Consider the following 21,805-nt stretch of genomic DNA (forward strand, 5'->3'; position numbering starts at 1 on the left):
AATATTGTTATAAAATTATTGTTAATTAATGATAAAAATCGTTTCGGAAGAAACAATCAATGTGACAAAATTATTATTAAAAGTTACCGTTGTTCTTTTACGCCCTACATATTGTAAAGCTGTCAGAGTTGTTTTTAAGAGTTTTCCAAAGAAGCTATTGAGGGGATCATTGGTATAACAGACGACAAATCAGCAATAGACAGATCAGTAGCATTGGTATGTATGTGACGGGTGTGTAAAAAAAATACCAAAGGCCACATGGTATGTATTGTATCCTTGTCAATTTATTTCCATTCTGTTGAACTTAGTATTTATCATTAGATAAATTATATTTAGTACACAATAATTAAAACTACATAAATAGACTATTGCTAGGTGGAAAAATTTTGGTGAATATGAGGTAAACTTGCATTTCTTCGAAAATTTACCTGATATTGTAATAATATTGCCTTTGGTTTTGCAAAAATAAAACTAACTTAGGACGTTTAGTGGTCCCGAAAATCCGTACCTATAAAACGAATAAAAGTCTATGGAACTGTTTCTCAATTCCAGATAATATTACGTAATACAATGCGTATCAGATTTACCCGTTAAAAGCTGAAATTACTCGTAATGTTTTCATACATATTTTCAACCATTTTGTTACAAATAGATTTAGAAAAAAGGAGGTTCTATATATAACGTACGTATGCACTGTAATTATATATTTTCTGATCGGATATTTCGGTTCAAATGTTGCGTGATTTTTATCATTTCAAAGAGTATTGCGAGGCCGATTGTAGCATACTACGTTATGATCTGTAATTATGTTAAATGTCTTGGCCTAATCATTATTTGTTTGAAATCTTTAAAAGGTTATAATTTAGACGGGAAAGTTATTCTGAGATGTGTGTGAGGCAGGTTAACTGGGTATAAGTTAGTCGACCTCATTTTAAAGTCGAGCATATAGACGGTTTAAATGTTACAGCCGACTTGACAGTTGATCCTAACGCACAAGAAATAAATGTCCTAAAATATGTCCGACAACATCACGACGAATAAAAATGTTGTTTGTATTGAAAAGAAAGCATATAGGTACTTGCATGTTTAAAGCTCTTAATACTTTTAATTATATATGTATATATGCAAAAAGGAATATTTTTTTTATTATTTATAACAAATAATGTTTACCTATATTGATCAGCTCTTAAATACTGAATGTTTTTTATTGTTTCTTGCTTATTTTCAATTCCTTAATTCACTCTTTTATTTATAAATCCGATTACCAGTCGTTGCAACGTGTGAACGACTGTATTTTTTTTTCCTTGAATAAATATGAGGTCGTGAACAACGATGAAATAGAAATGAAATCGATTTAATAAAGCATTAGGACATTTGATTCCAAAAAAACTATTATGTGAATACTTTTTCTCCATTTATAGCTTTTTTTTATTTATTTGTATTGTATTCCGTAAACTAGCATATAACAGTCCAGTCAATTAAATTTTTAAAAACAGATTGTGACATCTTTATCCGGAGATATATTTGTCTTTAAATATGTCGTGTGAGTCTGTCATTGACGCGTCAGTTGCGTCGTCTCGTGTCACCGCTCATATATTCGACAGAAAGTTCTAGAAATTATGGAACGTAAAATTACAAATAAATACAGAATAAAAATCTTTTCACATTCCTATAAACAGATAATCAATAGTGGCAGTATAATGCCAGATCAAATCAGCAAAAAACCATGGATACTTTTAAATAGTATCTTTATTTATAGGTACACTTATCTTTATTAACGCGTGCTTTAAAATAAAATATTATCATTATTCGTGAAGAGAATTATGTATTTTGATTTTTTTTTAAATTACTAAACTGATAAGTTACGCCTAAATTAATAATCGTTCAACAATTCGCTTCCTTTAGTCTACGGAGCTTCGGTAAGATCACATCAATCATTTTATAGCATTACAACTTACAGACAAACCACGTCGCCGGGTCCTCGTCTCTCGTCGTTTGGAGTCCGAATGAATTTGGACTAGAAAACAGGCTCAGATTGTCTATCAAACGCCTCCTGCCAAGCACCTGGGTCCTGGTAACGTGAACAAAATTGATATCTACTTGAAGATGTCACCGTTATTTACAACTGAATTAATGGTTGAAGTTTAAAAGCTGTAAGGAATTATTTTTTCTTTGTTGTGCAAATGTATTTCCGACAGACTGAAGTGTTACAATCACCAATGTTAAGCTTATTTCACCTCAATCATTGATTCACTCTAATTCTGAGGAATGTACACGGAAGCAATGTGTGTCTGATTCTAAAGACAGGAACACAACAACTACCCTTACGAGATTTTTGTGTAATCGATCTGCATAAAGAGCGTTACGTTTTCAATTTATTATATCATTAACGTAGATTATTGAATCAGAAATGAGAATTCGTATGTAGTGACCATGTGAACATGGCCTAAGCATGCTTTAGAAACTTGGGCCACATCTTCCAGCAACACTGTGGAGAGAGGAATGTTGCAGGGAAGGGATTCCTAGTGAAAACTGGTCTTGCTTAAAACGCAGCCGCTTAATGGACCTTGAAAGAGCTGATTCGACTGATAGATAGCGTATGGCGACATTGATGTCTGCTAGCCGCCAAGATATTGCCCCGGGATGCTCACGATCATATCTAAGTAAGGCTATTTCCGTGGCACAAATCACAGGGAAGGGTAAATAATCTTGGACTACCAAGGAAGGTCGCTGTGGGCGTTTACTGCACGCCACACCGGTTGGTAAAGCTCACAATCTTTAATATCTCCCAAGCGGCTGGGCCTGCGTAAGGCTGTTCTCCACATAAAAATTATATTTTATCTATGCAGGTACCTGTTAATTCTTGACAGCTTTGTTAGCTATTCGTTATCAAATCTGTCTAAAAGAGTTCTGTGTTTTATGTACGGAACAGCGTGTACAGCCGGATCATTTCTGCAACGGCTGAAGTTGTTTATAAAAATAAAGGACAGTTGCGCTTTGTGTTCAATTTTAATCTGACTTATTACATTTTTATAATGATGAAGCAATGTTATCTGCATTTTTCGAAAAGGAAATACTTTGAAAAACATCAAAAGTGATTTAAATTAACTGTGCAATGGGAATCTTTTTGAAAATCAATTCACACAGATCACCCTTTACAGGACAGTTCTTCTTTTAACGTAAACAATAGTTATGTATCCTATATCCATATTTTTTTTACCCGGGATTTACACTCGCGTACGAGTCGCGAGACGAGAAGCGCAAGGTGAGAGTGTAATAGTCGCTCGCGACTCGCCTCGCGTCTTGTCTCGCTGGCTTATGCTCTCGCGTCCGGAGGTGCGAGATACGATACGAAGCACAAGACGACGTACGAGGCGAGAGTGTAAATAAAACTATTACGATCTTGAGAAATGATCACACAGAGAAAATTGTTTATACTTTTTTTTCCAGCAAATAGTGCTAGTGATGGACGGTATTCAAGTTTTTTTTTATTGTTTATATTTTTATGATACCGGCGTTTCGGTTCCTTTACAGCAACCGTGATAACGAAGACGAGATTACAGTACTCTCAACATCCTGAATATAAAATATTAAAAACGCGTACTGAAATTAGATTATTGAATAAAATAAATAATTTCGGATAACTACTCGGTATTTTATTATTTTAAAACTGCATACTCTTGAAGTTATCCGGAGCGGCACGCAAGAAAATTAAGAAATCGTTTGCGGTAGACGACAAATAACAAGACCAACTGACAGACATTCACGTCTCGTTTTCCCTACATCATGATTTCTGCTAAGTAACCGAAACGTCTGGAGTATGTGGTCAAATTATTAAAAAAAAGGCGTAATACATCCGAAGATATTAGTTTTATTTAAATAAATACTCGCGAAAGTCTTGGATTTGATTAGGTTATAAAATAAAAATTGCCGTTCTGAGTAATCAGATTCAAGTTACAGCCACCTTTCATCAACGGTCTTTGAGTCTCCAGTTTATGTCACAAAAGCATATGATAAGTGCTTATAGGGAAATATTGCATAAAATACACGTAATTGGTCCTTAAAAGACTTACGTGAATTCCGTTACAAACTTAGAATAAAATCATCAATAATCCAATGTTGCATGTCAAGAGAGATCTAAGATCACAAAAACTGATAATTTTAACTATTTATTATATAGTGGAGGTGAGCGTTTAACGCGTTAGTTAGGGGCCTTAAACCTACACCTGGGTCGCAAGTCCCAGGCACTTGAAGCTCCTCATATTACAATAATTTGAGACTCATGTGCAATGTCACACATATCTTTATATTAAATAAAATATATAAGTTTAATGCCATTCTTCGATTATTGATAAATCAATTAAATACTTTTCAGTAGACCTTGGTTGTATCTGAAAAGTCACAATGACAGTGACAGGTGACATTAGAAAAATTTGGATTACTCTGTTCTTTTTTAAAATATATATATAGGGAATACACATTCAATTTGAACCGAACCTTAAAATTCCCGAACGCACCCGAAGTGACGTTAAGCGATGACATTTGTTTTGTTCACTTTTACGCGGGAAAGTATCTGTCTAAGTTATTTTTGTGTTTGTATATTAAATTGAATTTATTAAAGGTCTATTGGTTTAAGGTAATAATTAGTTTGTTCCAGTTAAGAGTACTGGCTTTATAAGACAACTTTATCTTCTTAATAATTTTGTTAGAAACCTAAATATATATAATATTTAATAATTGAATAATCGCCTTTATTTCATTCGACAAACTCCATCCTATCTCCACACAGTACTCAACATTATACGTCCAACGAATAAAAACCTCGACATCGGCAGAATATTCCCCGACTCCAGTGCGAATGACGCCATAGTATAAAAAAGTTACTATTTTTTTTTTATTGTCTTCGTTATACATCTCAGCTTAATAAACATATGTAATTAATATTGACGGATATACGAAATTTTAAAATCCTAGAATATAATTGAATTTTAAATATCTTGATGACAATAAATAAAAGGTATTTTTATTCGACCGAGTGTTTTGTTAAAGGAGTAGTTGTAATTTGTACTACAGACTACGGACGAAGAAATCTATATTTTTTTGCATATCACAAGAAAATAAAGGATTTGAAAAAAAATATATTAATTTCGTTATTTTTTTTTCATGAATGGATTTTTTTTCGGAACAGTTATTAATCACACTCAGAAATTTACAATGACGCGATTTGGTAAAATAACAAAAAGGGAAGAAAAAAAAATAAAAACGAGTTTAATAAATATCAATATAACAAAAATATTATAAAATTGCGTAAGACATGATTAATTAAAAAATGCTTATTAATTGTATCCTACCCTCGTATAACGTATTTATATATTTATAATATATATAATTTATGTTACATATGAAAAGTCGTAGTGTTTATTAAAAACATCAGTACGCTTACTATAAGTTTGCGTCACTGCATACGGAGCGTTAAAATTGTTTAATTCGTGAATCTTCAAAAATTATATTATTAAAGTGGTCACTGAATGAGGAACGGGAAACGTTGCTGTTATACAAACATTATACAAACTTATTGTAAGCGTGCGTAGACACCTTAGTAAGAACTCGCAACGTGTACTACATACTAATAGTATCAACGTTCGTCGTGCTCCACGAACACGCCCGAAGGTACCCGAATGAACATTCTGGTATATTGGCAGATAACTGTTACTATGGGTTATCTTCGGTTTGCTGGTTGTGTGGGCTACCAGTAATTTGTGGAGATGTGACGTTAGCTGTTCCAGGTGTCTGTCCATCATCAGCGATGTTGTCGCCAGCTCCAGTCATAGCGTGGCCCATCAGACCCTGGAAGTATGGAATTGTCATATGTGTTCAAACGCAATACAACTACAGATTATAACCACACACAGATAAAAAACATGGCAACACAAATCGAGTCTTAAATAAAAAAATATTCCTAAATCGAATTATATGTTTTAACCAACAATCCTTTATCACTTTTATTTAACTGTAATAGTTTTAAAGATATTGATATATTTACATATAAAAGAAAGTCTTGTTAGTTACACTATTTATTACTTAACGGCTGTACGGGTTCGACTGAAAATTGGTGGAGAGATAGCTTGGAACCACTAAAAAGACATAGGTTACTTTTCATCAGGATCAAGGAAGAAAAAAAAAGTAGTACAAATCCAAAATCTTCCTATATACTGTCTTTAAGGAGGAATAGAGTTCGGCCGGTCAGCTATACATTACTAATTCTGAAACTAACTCAGACGAAGTCGCAGGCAAAAACTAGTAATCTATAATAAATACGGAATTGTAATATAAATACAAACGCTTCACAAATACATCGATTTTATACAATATGAGAATAATAACTCAAATCTATCGAGTTTCGATAAAAAACGCCCGTTAAATATATTGCCTATCAATTTTAATTGTACTTTCATCATTTACCACTTAAAAGTAAATTAATTTTACCCATAAATCGGGTAAATAAACATCAAACTAGACTGGCAGCACAAGCCTCCTAATTATTCGGGAGTTAGTTGCATCTGGCAACCCAAAAATTGTGCAGTTGTGTGGCTTACCTGGCAGCAGGAACACAGGAGACAGGTGAGGCAGGCCAGGCAAGAGCCGCAGCAGGCGGCTTGCCCCATACCAGCTCCGGGGGAACCTTTAATAAAGCCAAGTGAGAAGGCCAAGTGGCCGCGGTGACCAGAATACGAGCCCATATTGCGACTTTCGTGTGTCATGGCCTGTGAACGTTTCTACCTGACTGTGTTTAAGTAAACCCTGGTAACGTACTAAGTATACTGAGTTGGAAATCTTATCAACCCACTTCCGCGTATAGTACAAGCGAAATAACGTAAAGAAGAATAGACTTATTTTTATGTAAGTCCTACAAAAAGTACTGGATTGATTTTAACGAAACTTTTAAATCAGAACAAGGAACGAAATCAGCTGGATATATGTATATATATATATTTGTCGTTCAACGTCATAACTTTCGTTTGTAGATTTAAGATTAGCATGTAATGTATTTCGCTTGAAGTTCCTCTGAACGCTTGTAGAGACCATGTCTTGTAAAGTACCTAACTCTTTCTACAAACAATCCACAAGCAACTTCTTTGTCAGCAAATTAGAAACTAAAAGATCTCCGCAAAACGTATTTTTTAGTTGAAACAATAAAACACGAAAATTGAGGTTGTCACTTAAATAGCAGTGTTTGTATGTCCGTCGGGGCTTTAAATAGAATCAATCGATGATCTTATAAACAGGAAAATCTATAGCGTACATCGTTCAAAACGAAGAGACAAATTTTTTTATAATTCTACCCAAAGAAAAACTAGCGACAACTCGGACTGTGTTACAAAACTATGTAGCAAAAATTGATAATTCTGTGAAGACGTGCCTGGAGGTCCTTGACCAGGGTAGCCCTGTGGTGGGTATCCTTGGCCATATCCCGGATACCCTGGTCCTTGAGGTGGATACCCTGGGCCCTGAGGTGGGTACCCTTGACCGTAGTCTTGACCGTAAGGTGGATATCCCTGTCCTTGGGGTGGGTAACCTTGGCCGTGTGGTGGGTAACCTTGACCGTAAGGATAACCTTGATTATGAAGCTGATATCCCGGGGGGTAATGACTGTCCTAGAAATTAAAATATTATGAATCTTTATGCTGTTGCATATTGACAATTCTGACCACGTCCATAAAGTTTCTGTGAATTTTTCTCACTTTATCCATCATCAAATTTACAACTACAGTGTTATAAGATAATAAACAAACTAGAAAATTTTGCTAACGGTTTTGTCAAAAAAATATGTCACTTTACTTTTTAAATTGCTACATCCGATGACATTTTGCATACGACTTGACGAAATAACGGTTTAGCTTTTAAGTCGAAGACGAATTTAAGTTTTAACCCGACCAATTTCTTTTGTTCCTCACCCAATATGTAAACTTTTCACGAATCAAGGTCACGATGATTTGGTTTTGCAGGTAGTTGGATAGTCTTGACTTTACTCACTTGACCTTGTCCGTACGGAGGTGGTGTGACATTCGCGACTGGAGGCTGAATTGGCCCCTGGTGAGGATTGAGAGGATCTTGCACATAGTTCCGAGTTTGATCAGGACTTCCATAGCCAGTATTCGGGCCTCCAAAGGGCCCTGGACCTTGACCGCCGTAGGGACCTTGACCACCGAAGGGCCCTTGACCACCGTAGGGCCCTTGACCACCGTAGGGCCCCTGACCATCGTATGAACCATGGCCTCGTCGTCTGTGGCTACCTGGCTGAAAACACCAAGTTTCCGAATTCCCATCGGTTAACAAACTTTGAATTAATAAATAATTCTGATACTTAAATATAATACAGTAGGTATAGCAAAACGTAGAAACAGATTTTGAGAACAAAAGCGCTTATAAGTCCGTAACAGCAGAAAGAAATGCCTTAAACATATAGAACGACTAAGTTCATACTAAAGTTATAAATAACAAAAACATACTCACCAAAGTATTTCCCATAACAACAAAACTATGTCTGATATTCTAAACGCATAATTAATATCGTTAAATAATTTTAAAACGTCTCTATATGAAAACATATATACATCAAAAAAATATTTAACTAATATGACAGAATACGCTTTGTTCGGAAACAGAAGTAATCACGTATTTAATAGTACTGATAGGAGTATTTCGAAGAAGTCTTTGATATACTTTTTATGTAAAAAAAATATATATAATAAATTTTATATTATTTATTTGCGTGAAATAAAGTAAATGAGATTCTGATATTTATGTGCGCGGGTCAAGCAAAAATTATCTGGTTACCCATATAAGATGGTACCGTAATAGACATGAAATGTATTTTTACGTCTTCAGCTGAATTTAGGCTTAGCACAAATTCAATTTGATTACGGACCCTCAGCTTTATACAACTAACGTCTCCACCAATAACATTCTCCTTAACTTAATCCAACTAACTGTGAAGTGTCTAGCCCATCCCTTCTAATATTACTTACTAGCAGACGCTAACCATCAGTTAAATTTAACCTAAGCGTCCTGCCAATTAAAGTCGACACAATTATTTACTTCTGACTAGCTTTTCTTTCATCAAGATTATAATGCTTAGAGATTATCAAAAGATAATTTTATGAAAGCAGCTCTCTTTAGAATATTTCTTAGCTGTAAAAGTTCTTGCAAGCTCTAGAAAGGTTCACTTGTTTTCTTGTCAAAAGATGGCGCTTTAAATAATGTTCGCATTAGAAGATCCAAACAAATCCCTCCCAGCGCCATCTAGTAGAAGATTTGGAACTATTCCTCAAGAAAAAATAAGTAACCGTGGAAGGGGGGTAAATAAAACAAAATTTTAAAAATCAACACATCTTATATTATAATATATTTCTTCTATATTGTTTTTAATGCCATCCAACATGGCGGTTGTGCTGTGCCAGTACACGAGGCAGAAACATAGCGTTTTAAAATTGCGGGTGGAAATAATTAAATACGCCTTTAAAAAGGCTAGTAGTTTTTAAGATAATTATAATTTAGGTAACAATAGCAGTTTGGTGCAAAAATGAATCTCGGGCTATGATTGGTCGGTACGTTTAATAACGACCAATAGTAATCCAGTATAACAAATTTCGACACTTAAAATTGTTGCTATATAAAATATTTTTATAAATTAGAAGCATTTGGTTTCGAGCTCTCGCGTATTATACGATTTTTATGCCTATCACGTGTTCGCATACACTACATACGGAGCGTTAAGTCTTTATTCATAAACACATTACAGCACTAACGTGATGTTGAACGGAAAACGCGAAACGCTCCGTATGCAGTCACGATGGAGAACATACGAGAGATTCTCGGTTTAATTTGGGATGAAGGCGGCGTTTAGTGTCATATATATATCATTTACATTCATACATCTAAGGCTTTCAGCGAAGGCTCATAAGGCATATATTCGAAACAACTGTCACGACATAAATATTTTAAACGCGTCAACAAACTAGTTTTTTTTTTATATATATATGTAATAAAAATTATTTATCTTAAATTATATGTTGTATATATTTTTTTTTTCATATAAATCTTATAAGAATTCAATGTACATTTATATATTTTGTGAATTTCTTCCGCAGCCACACACGCATATCGTCGGTGCAGTCCAAATCCGCGTAAGCATAGCATTGGATAATTCCGCGTATCCGCTTTCAGATTAGTTTTACGGAAGTTATAAACTTAAAAAATATTCTTAATTTAATCACGCGTAAGGTATTTTTTTCACGTTGAGTCATTATTTAGTGATTAATCGAGAAAATGTTTCAGTTTAGACCATATTCTGAAAATGTGCTTCTAAGGCAGATACGCGGAATTCTCCAATGTCAGTTACGCGGATTTGCACTATCCCCGACGATATAAATATATATATATATATATGTGTGTGTGTGTGTGTGTGTGTGTGTATATATAAGGCCTTTAATCCATCCAGTCATCGCCGCCAAAGTCTACGTTCTCAGTGAACGAAGATGTCTGTACCTTATAAAACAGAATAAACATGTTTAATAACAAAAAAAAAATGAACCTTAACACGTGTCACCATTTTACTTTAACACTGACAGTTTTAACGTTTCTCATTAAAATATCTTTTGATGTATTCAAATAGTGCGGGATTTGGTGACGAAAAAACAAAAATATTCTGTCACAGTTTCAAGGGAAATGATAATTTAATTCCTCCATCCAATTTTATATACTTTTGTCATGTAAATATGTATCCGAGGTCGTTGACACTTAGATTTTCGTTAGCATCCGTGGATAAAGATTTCTCTTACATTACTTCGGTTACCTTAAAACAATCTGGCGATCGTTGTCGCTTCACGGAATGTGGTGGTTCGACGGGACGAGAGACAGTTATTTTATCTAAAATAATTTCAGTCCCGCCTAATGTCGGAATTGTCTAGTTTAATGGGAAAATACGGTAAAGATTCGGCAAAAAAAATTTCGGATGTGATCACGGTTTTCGTCGGATATAGTCCGATTTGGTTATGCATTATACCTACCTCCTCGGTAGGGCTATTGCTGCTGAAGCCCCCGCCTAGTGCATAACCCGCCAGCCCACCAGCGGCCAGGGCCCCAACGCCCAATCCCACGGCCGCCCCGGTTCCCATACCACGACGCTCTTGAGTATACTGGGGTACTGTTTGGGCCCCCGCGTATTGTGGGGGTACCTATGGTTCGTGTACGGAAAAAATCTATAACTCACTATGCCTGATGGCCTATACATATATATGAACATTGATACTTAAATCTGCTTTAAACTTGAAATATATCTGTATGGAGTTTTTAGCAAAAAAATAACTCACCGCTCCACCGAAACCACCTGCAAGAAGAGAAATGAGACGATATAGAATCTATCGAGAGGAATATGTAAATGTTTTGGGGGTAGTTAGCATTTTTTATTTAACAATGTCTTATATTAACGTCAACCCGAGCTGAGTAACGGACTCATAGTTTCTGTCCAGAACTGACCTGCTAGGTGTTACAATTATGATAACTTCTTCATAGAGGTATTGATCATCAAAAAGGTTTAATAGGCTCCCTTGAAAGACTGATTTTTTTTTTATTGTTTTAATTTTTTGTTCACCACATGAAATATATATATATATATTTGCACTAAGTTTAGATACAAGAATATATATATATATATATATATAGGAATGTAAACAGAATTACAATTTCTCGGTGTCCAAATGGATTTACCGGTAATGAATAGTTACCGGTAACATTCATCAACTTATCGTTATTTTTTTTCGGGCGTTATGTAAAAACTCATGCTTTTCAATTCGAACCTACAAAATTCACCAAAATCGATGTTTTTTTCATCTTTGACATCCGTTTCGATATAGTTGCAAGTCCGTTCTGCTTGAAATTAGCGTAAAATTTTACCGTTGCTCTTAAAAATCAGCTCTTATTGTGGGTAACCGTGAATTTGCGTTTCACCACAATAATTCTTGTTGATGGAACAAGATTTTCCGCGAGACTGAGAGTGGAGCAAGGTAGAGGCTATTGGACGTCCGAGATGGTCGAGAACCGACGCAACTATTGATGCGATTACGAAATACTATTGGCCTTGGACAAACGCAAATCGAGAGGCGCCTGGCGTTTTATTTACACTGATCACATAGCCATGATGCGTCTCACAATAAAATTGTACCTAAACAACATTAATATTGCTAGAGTTGTTGTATTGCTCACTGGGACTCAAATGCGCTTCATACGGTCATGGGTCCGTGTTTGACTTAGAAACCAAAGCGGATTAGCCCCAAGTTAAGTCAAATATGAAAATTTTGCTTACATAATAACTAATAACTAAGATTTTCAGATATCTAAGCGTTTTTATTATTTTAAAACTACCCACCCTCGGCATTGACAACTTTTTTTTAATCACCTTTGAACCGAAACGTCGGTATAGTGTAGATATAAACTAAAAAAAAACGCGTACTTAGTTTTTTAAAGTTATGCTTAGTTTCCCTTTGATTTTATGGTTTAATGAGCGGCGATTTTTGGCTGTCACCAAATCTGAGGCCCATGAAAAACCGGTAGGACTAGGAAGGCAAAAACAGCGGGATATTAAGAACTGAACGAGATCGCCAAAAAATATTCCTTGGACTACGTTGTAAGAGCGATATTCTATTGTTTCTTTTGATTGGAATTAAATATATATATATATATATCAATATTTTTTTAAAAACCAAAAAAAAAACGACGTTTTTCTCCAGCAGACCTCACACATTAGCACTGTTTAAGGATTCAGTTAGGAAAAGCAGAAAATTCCCCCAAGGAAATCGAGGTAATTTGATTCCAAGTAGCGTCGTATTTTAAAATCTTGTCAGATTTCTATATAGTTTTTTTTAAATCAACATTTCAAGTCTCCAGAGATTTCTGATACTCTTTTGCGGTGCAAATGTCCCGGTAAAATTCAGTAATTATTAAATCGCCCGCGAGGACCGTTACCGGTGTCCCTAGTACGAGTTATCATCGTAAAAATAAACACGGACGGTTTGCAGTCACACATATATCTACGCGGATATTATCGTGTGGGGAGGTTCATTACTGAAAACTAACTGGGAAACTTGACTACGACAGTTTTCAGTAAATGTACCGATAAAAAAGGATATTCTGAAGCGAAAACGACAAAAAAAAACAAAACACTTATTTTTTTTAAAGTTTCGGGATAAACTAAAATAAAAATAAACAACATATACAGTATAAATATTTATTTGAACAATAAAATGCGAAGTTATATAAAAAAAATGCAACAACTCCAGCGCTGTTATAGGAAACCAGCTATAGCACCGGTTGCTCAGATCAACTCGACAGGCCTGTAGGTCGTTATGACGGCGGCATAGTTTAAATGAATTAAAAACTATTATATATTTTGTTACACAACAAAACAACACTAAGCTACCGCGTATAAAAGCTTTTTGGCTTGGAATTTTGGTAATAATTTTCTTATGAGGCCGACTTATTTATTAAAAAAAATAATCAACAAACAAACATCTTAAAGGTAAAGAAAAAATCGATGCAATTAATATATTGAATACATGATGTTAAAGATGTTTCGCGAATGAAAATCAAATTGGCTTAACTAACGCCTGTACAAAAAAAATGTTTTCCATAAATCACCTGAAAAAAAAAATTAGATAAAATTTATTCAGGTTGAAAAAGGATAACAAATATATCATAGAGCACGTGCGCGTGCGCGTGCGTGTGCGTGCGTGTGTGAACATGTACGTGTGTGTGCGTTTGTAAAAAAAAACTAACTAAATTATTGCTACATTTATACACATCACACAGTCCCGCTAACTGTATGATAGAGTTAAGGTCGGGGGACCTTTTATTTATGATGAACCTTATTTAGTACATTATAAGATTCAATTTCGCTTTACACCGTCCAAAGCCTCTTCGCTTCTTTTGTACAATTGTCTGTGACAAGGAGTTTGCATGTGTGTGTGTGTGTGTGGATTCATAGATAATAAAAACTATTTTCTATTAGAATCTTTCAACTATAAACATTGTTTATGTGTGTGTGTGTATGTGTGTGTGTGTGTGTTTTGTAAAAATATAAAAAACGAATACCTACACTGTTAACCGGCACATCCTGGATACAATAACTAGTAGAAGCCTACAAAGAAAACAACGAAGAAAATAATTAAAATCACCAATAAAATTATAAGCACGCTATCATCAAAACTAAAGCAACAGAAGCGACGCTATTGGTTAGTTAGTTATAAGAATACTAAAAGCATAGTACAAGAAATACCTACAAATATATATATATATATTCTGTGACGTAACAACGACCGATACCATGATGTACCGACGCGACCGCGTGTATCGTTTTAATACAGCGCGAGTGAAAGAGACACATATAGTGTAGCGGTGCCAAAGCATCACTTGGTACGGGTCGGTTTGTTTACAAAGGTTATATTGTTACGTTGGGGCATGTCTGTTAAAATTTATTGTGTGACAAATATCTACATATATATATATATATATATATATATATATTACTCAGATTTTTTTTTATATTAACTATTTTCCAACCCACGTGTTTGACATTTGACATGTGACATTAATTAATTAGAAAAAAATAATACTAAAACTATGAAATAAACCAATAATTGTATATAAAATCGTACGTAATTAATATTTCTGGTCACAGAACACATATGACATAATAATTTAAAAAAAAAAACACTATCAGACCACAGATAAGCAATAATACGAGCGTACAATACTCACCCGTTGTCCGTAACAAAAATATATTATTCTGACACCATAGATCCATTAAAATATATATAAATTAGCGCACGGTGTTAAAAAAATCATTTCATCTCAGACTTGTGATGAAAAAATTGCAAAAAAACAACAAAAAAAAAATGGCCCATCCGCGTAAAATTATTTGATTACGGACAAAAATGTGATGTATGGTGTTGGAGTGATTTCCCCATGTTCAATGTTATAATGACTGTATACAGATAAATACTTATATATAATTAAAGCAATATTTTTTATGTTATTGCTCATAGAAAAAATATTTTTCAAAGCACTATTTTTTGTTCCGCTCTGTTCCTTTCCTTATCCTTTGTTATATTAAATCACTCCTTAATGTTATCTGTTATCTGCTAGAAGAATTACATCCCTCTGACTCTTCCTAATTAATATTCTGTTCCCTTGCCATGACCATCATCCTGTATATACAATGTTCTTGCACGCGTATATATTTTTCAACCAAAACCATTAAGAATTTTCCACGCACTTTCTATTGACATGCTAAATGTTAGTATATATTAGTTTTTTATAATTAAATTCCGTGCCGTTTGTAGACGGAACCACCAAAATTATATCTATATACAGGGTGCTTATTCAACATACCTTGGGGTGCTCCATAGCCGGGGGCGCCGTACGAGGGCGGAGCGCCATAGCTGGCATATGATGGAGGTTCCGCCTGAAGAGATTATTTTTTTTATGAAAATTTCTGATCCCAGAAGTTACAGGTCAAATATTTATATGGGCTGTAACTTCTGGAATAATGTAGTAATTTTAGACATAATTAACGACTTTCAATATAGGTGAGCGCGTCTTTATATTTATTTTTACTAGCTACCAAAATATCTGAGTATTCATTAGGATTTTTTTTTTCTAATTTTTAGACTTCACTTAAAAATAAAAATCATTTAATTCGCTGATTCGATTTAGGGTGAATTTGGTAAATAAAAGATGAAAAAAATATACAATTAGTATGGCGCGAAAATTCTGACAAAAACGCTTCTAAATATAGGTAAATAAAGTAGTATCAAAATACACAAATACCGCCGAAGATTTTTGCATATGAAATAGCGTCTATTGTGACCCTATAAGGGCTAAAACTTGTCCATATGTGTGTCATAACCTCACGGAACCCCTCACCATGTACATCTGGCTTGGCTGGGCTCCCTCGAAGCCGACGAATTGCAGCATGACGTCACCGTCCACGGTCAGGTGGCTGATCCTTTGGAAGGGTATACGATGCGGAAACTCACAGAAGTGCACCCCATTCAGCGCGACCTGGGTAAGTTTCAAGCATTACACAACATAATGTACTTCTAGCATATTTCTCTTAACAGCCTGGTCCCCCGCGACATCATTCGATGGAAAATTATTTAATCAACAAAAAATTTCGCATGCACAAAAAAATATCAGCGCTGAAGACGTAATGGTTATAAAAATCGTTAATTTTCGTGACTTTAGACTAATCGACACAGTGGCTGTTAAAAGGCCGAGTGTTTTAAAATAAAATTAAAAAAAAAAACTTTTTTCGAATACAATGACTTTCGCGACATTAACATCTCGTCTGCCCGTGATCACGGTTGCTGCAAAGTGCTATGTAGACGAAACGTCGGGGGTGTGTAGATTAAGAATAATAAAATACGCGAATTAAACCGAAGTTAATACTTTCATTTATTCAAATATATTCAGATGTTTTGCCGTGATTTTCGTATAACTTCAGACGTAAATATTATATACTAGCTGTTACCCGCAACTCCGTTTGTTTAAAAAACAAAATAAAAAACTTCTAAACGCCGCACGCACCCGGCCTTCGATTCGGCGTGATAATGCTTTATTTTAGAATCGAGATAAAAAGTAGCCTAAGTCACTCCTTATTACATCAGCTACCTGCCAATAAAATCCCGTCAAAATCGGTCCAGCCATTCCATAGATTAGCCGGAACAAACAGACAGACAGACGAAAAGTGTAACAAATGTTATCTTCGTGTCTGTATATCAATATTAAAAACAGATATTCCAATTTTATTTATAATATGTATAAATTCTTATATATTTTCTATAAAATCCGTGTAACGTACCTATTAGCGAAAATTTCAATTCTAAAACTAAATAACTCTATAACTATATTTTAATTGGACATGTAATTTAGTTGGCCTGATGTTAAGAATAAAGTATGTCTTTCCCGTTTTTCATATATACATATATGACTTCCGTACATTAAAACAATTGATAGCAGAAAACTATTCACGGTACTGTACGTGCTGTTTGATAAAACTAGTGACGTGCAGGAAATGCGATGATTAACACCAATAAACTTTAAAAAAACCGGTTAGTTCATATACGAGAAGGTTTTATGCAACGTCGTGCGACTCACGCAGCACTATGGATGTTTGCAGAAACACAAAAATGGCTCCAAATCGAATCATGTTTGTAAGGACGAATTAAATTCTAGATGTTCTACTGAGTACTAAGCGTGTTTTACAAATATATTTAGTGTATACTCTGTACTTATACCATGCAGGGTAATTCCGGGGTAGATGGGGATAAGGGAAAGATGGCCAAAAGAAAGAGGTGGGCAAATTCCAGAACTATTGGCTGGTTGTCGCTAGTTTGTTTCGTGATATGACTAACAGCGAAGATACGTTAAATTTTATAAAAAACAAACAAAAAGTGAATTATATCATTATTATTTGTTTTGCGCAGCAGGTATACTGTAAGACATTTTAGTTTTAGGTTGTCGTGATACTAGTTACCTTAAATTAACTTTATTTTTAGGTTTGATTGCGAAGTATGAGAGTCAAAACTTTTTTCCTAGTCCCGAAATTAGTGTTGCGACTTGTACGTTTTTAGGTGCGGACATCCGGACGATAAGGATAGATGGCCCAGTGTTAGTTCGGTCATGACGGCTACATCGCGTTATACGGGTACAAAAACTATCTTATTTTTATTGCACTTGTCTTAGATGCCTATGAAATACAAGCGGAGGCAGTTGTAAGAGGCAATCGGAGTGAGGATTCACTAGCTGTAATTGCTGTTCAAAAAAATGAACCTTCTGTTGATGCCGGCGCATATAAAACAAAAATTTGCAAAAAAAAAACCTACAAAGAAAGTCAAAAACGAATAATAATAAAAAATCAAAAATGTGCCTATGGTACCATCTAATTTGTTTGGAGAAGAAAACGTTAATATATTAGTCAGTCGTATCAAAACGAATCCAGCGAAAGGCTTTCCGTCAACAATAAAATACGTTAGAAATGTCGCTTACGTGTTTGTCAAACAGCCACAATTATATAATCAATTCAACAAAGAAGCTCAGATATCAAGATATGACAGGACATTGGGTTTCAACTGTCCATCTAATGGGGATAACACACGGTATCGAGTTCTATAGCGAATAACAGCTATTCCGCAAACACAATTCGAAATTCGTTAAGAGGCAAAATAAGTCGGAACAATAATCTCGGAAGAATACATAAACTTCAGAAAATATGTCAAAATATAGCCAAAAAAGGAAGGCTTTTCGAAGACTATCTGATGGCAGTGACGGAGTGACGTCAGATATGACATCAAACGAAAAATAAATAGGAAACTCGTTTCTGCGAGGAATGGCTTCAATGCACGATGTCAGTCAGTCGGTACTGGGTTCACGGAAACTGTACTCAATTTGATGAAATGTTCTGAATGTGGTATAGAGAAAAAAAAGGCTGTCAAAAATAAGAAATAAGACCAAAGATTATTCTACGAATAGAATTAAGGATGTTCTCGTTCCCCGGATTCTTTGGGAGAGATGGCCGTGATGGTGATCGAAAAGAAAATATACTTTTTTAAGCTATCTCATTAGAAATACTCATTTTTTTTACTAAAATTTTAACGTCGATCGTTTAAAGTTTAATTACAAATACAAAAAACGTGAAGGTTATTGTGGACAGCATTTAAGAAAAAAATTTCCATCCACCCCGGACTTACCCTATATACCCTAGTTGATAGGGTAAGTGAGGTATGTACTGGGGCCTATTAAATACCCTACTTAGTGTTTATTAACATGTATTGAGAAATATGTGACCCAGCCAGGTCATTTAAGTGATGGGAAACATGACTGCTGTTTTATGTATGCGAGTCCTTTTCGTTATAATTGACGGACGAAACATTAAAGGCGATGAACGAACAGTCGGTTGAACATAGTCTTGATACTACAAATTCTAGCCTGATTTTAGATTACACGGATTTAAAATCACGATCTATGTGACGTTAGTCTCACTAACAGTAACAAATTATTTGTCATTTTATCTACAGTCTAGACTATAATATGGGAGAGTCTTAGACTGAGACTAATATTAAAACTCTCACTGTGTAAAGTCCAAGCTGTTCCCTATATCCTACCTTGATGGACTGCGGCTCACACAGAACCAGGGCCTCGAAAGCCTCCCCTCGCACTAGAGGCATGCCGCCGTTGGTCTCCTCCACCCCCCAGCTCATCGCCGTCAAGTGGTTCCTAACGACGCACATCTCCACGAAGCGGAAGTTGAGATGGAGGGCGATGTCGTCCCGGGGATCAGTGTTGGGACCGCATTGGAAATTGATCGCGAATCTATTTGATGTACAGGATATAAGAATATCAGGGACAGAGAATTTTGTAGGAAACACTTGCATATTTTGGGCTAAATTCAGCTGAAGAGAAGGCTGTATATTTCCTCTAAACACGTGTTCCTTTACAACTACAGCTATTAGTCCATAAAATAATATTTTGTTTGTAGTGAAACTGGAGACATTTTTTATCCATCAGGACCCCAAAACTTGTATAACCAAAGTAATGAATGCAATCTGGTGCCGAAACTTTCGAGATCTCGCCTCATTTTTCGAGAACAATCTCGAAAGCCTGTCGAGATCTCGTCCGAGATTGATGTGATTACTTTAGTTTGGAGTTTCATTATTTTCTGTTATTTAATTAAAACAATACTATCGCTATGCCTCGATCTAGCCAGGATTGAATTTGTTGTCCCTCGAGATCTCAGCATGGCAAGTCTCGAGATCGCCTACCCACACCACTCAGATGAGATTTCACACAGAATCTCTGTACACTAAATAAATAAAATCTAAGACATCTTAAAAATTATACAAAGACCATTTATATCTCAATTCCATGGCAAACAGTGTCGTTTTTTTAAAGTAAATTTTTAACTAAATTTAATTTAGATATTGCTAAGAGCGTATATCGATTATATTTTGGTACCCGATATAATTGTCGTAATAAAATTATCATACGAATTAAATTTCATCAATACAATATCGTAAAACCTAAGAATAATCAATAAATCAAACATATGCACAGATTAAAAACTAATGAAATAGTTATTTTTCCGTTTTGAAAACTATTTACTACTGTAATCACATATTGGCTTATACAATGTATGTGGCAGTGTCATACAAGCATCATAGCCGGGATATATAATCTTTAAAAGCTTACCGTTGGGCGCCGGGCGGTACACTCCCTTGGAACCTTATCATGCGACCGGGGAACAAGCCACCAGGGATCGGGTGGACACATGGGATTACCTGACGCACAATATTCATTAAGAAACACTATGATACAACATCCAATGAAACGAGATAAAGAATGTAAACAAAACTTAAAAATATTTAAAAATCAGATGTTCAGTGAAATATTGACAACTTTTTAATTGTTTTTTTTTTTAATTCAGCTCTTTCTGTAGAAATGTACTTTATAACTATTAATTATATCACTTGAAAATATATTGAATATCTCATATATATATTTCCTTATCATTATTAGGTTCAATCACTATTGACATGTTGTTAAGGTAAATTTAATCATATCAGTGCATTTTATGTAGGGTAAATGAAAATTATATTTTAGTGATGATTATAGTATTCTCATATGTATTATAGGTGTAAGTTATTGTATGATTCATGAGACAATTCTGTTATATTATTGTTCTATTCAGTATATGAGAATGATGATGTGCAATATTCTCTAGGATATAATAAAAAGCATATATATAATAAGGTTAATCTCATAAATATATAAATAGTATATTTTTTTCAACCTTTTCATTAACGCTACAGTCACGAGACAAGGAAAATACAATAGTTAAAAGATTCGTTATGCTATTTAAGGATTCCTGAGATGTAGAGGCAGACCTTGTAATATACACTTTATATATGATAATTATGCGGTATTTACTTAACTGTTGTACTATTCGTATCTACAAAATGTCCTTGGTGTCGCCGGAGACACGAGAATACAACAAAATACAGAACGTAGAAACTTCATGCTTAATGCTACTTACAGGGTTGTATATGGGCTGAGCGGCCATTATAATTGAATTAACTAAAATTGTGCGATAAATTATATAGGAATATCTTAATTTTAACCACTATTTCCAAAATATAACGCTAAAAAACACCGGATACGCCTTATTCACTAATATATATATCTTTCGATTGATTTCACTAATGCGTCATGCGTCATATGACGGCATGGAATAACGTCAGTCTCAAAGATGGAATGTCATTCTGGTTCTGCCAATAAGGAAATGTCTAATAAGGTAAGTATAACAAATGGTTCCCCATTTTTTTTAAATAATATATAACTTTTTCACTTATTGTTTCTTTTGAAATACGATGAAAAATTGTATAAAATAATATATTCGATACCCATATTACATAATAAAAAAATAATATTCGACTTATATAAAATTAGTTTTATATATATTAATGGCATTAAATTTAGTTTCTATATTAAAGGTTAAATTAAAGTTGAAATAAGATAACTTCATATATTATCATTCGCTTTTTTATAGTAGGCATTCGAACCTTAACAAAAAATTAAGATCATCAGTTATCAGGCCATTAGTAGGTGATTACCTAATTATTACTTCAAAATATTAAACAGACAATTAGTGACCACATTTGTAAATTTTATTTTGATTTAAGTATTATTAATT

The 21,805-nt window shown here is 34.5% G+C and overlaps 2 protein-coding genes across 3 annotated transcripts; both read right to left on the reverse strand.

Annotated features, from left to right (window-relative positions):
- Positions 1–5,252: 5,252 nt before the first annotated feature.
- LOC116776817 (basic salivary proline-rich protein 2-like) lies at positions 5,253–9,101 on the reverse strand. The gene is made up of 4 exons (XM_061529009.1): positions 8,515–9,101; positions 8,035–8,298; positions 6,597–7,655; positions 5,253–5,847 (listed from the first exon to the last, which is right to left on the reverse strand). Exons 1-3 carry the CDS (start codon positions 8,527–8,529, stop codon positions 7,332–7,334), a joined length of 603 nt encoding a protein of 200 aa, XP_061384993.1. The 5' UTR covers positions 8,530–9,101; the 3' UTR covers positions 5,253–5,847; positions 6,597–7,331.
- Positions 9,102–9,374: 273 nt separating this feature from the next.
- On the reverse strand, positions 9,375–21,357 carry LOC116776816 (galectin-4-like). 2 transcript variants are annotated; one of them, XM_032670064.2, is made up of 8 exons: positions 21,149–21,357; positions 20,305–20,393; positions 19,221–19,428; positions 15,982–16,119; positions 15,448–15,520; positions 11,373–11,389; positions 11,070–11,237; positions 9,375–10,548 (listed from the first exon to the last, which is right to left on the reverse strand). In XM_032670064.2, exons 1-8 carry the CDS (start codon positions 21,173–21,175, stop codon positions 10,489–10,491), a joined length of 780 nt encoding a protein of 259 aa, XP_032525955.1. In that variant the 5' UTR covers positions 21,176–21,357; the 3' UTR covers positions 9,375–10,488. The 2 variants fall into 2 exon arrangements, with proteins under 2 accessions (XP_032525955.1, XP_061384992.1); XM_061529008.1 differs by having other exon boundaries at positions 21,048–21,171.
- Positions 21,358–21,805: the final 448 nt, after the last annotated feature.

This window comes from Danaus plexippus (assembly GCF_018135715.1).
Source record: "Danaus plexippus chromosome 29 unlocalized genomic scaffold, MEX_DaPlex mxdp_36, whole genome shotgun sequence".
In the NCBI taxonomy this organism is placed as follows: Eukaryota; Metazoa; Arthropoda; class Insecta; order Lepidoptera; family Nymphalidae; genus Danaus; species Danaus plexippus.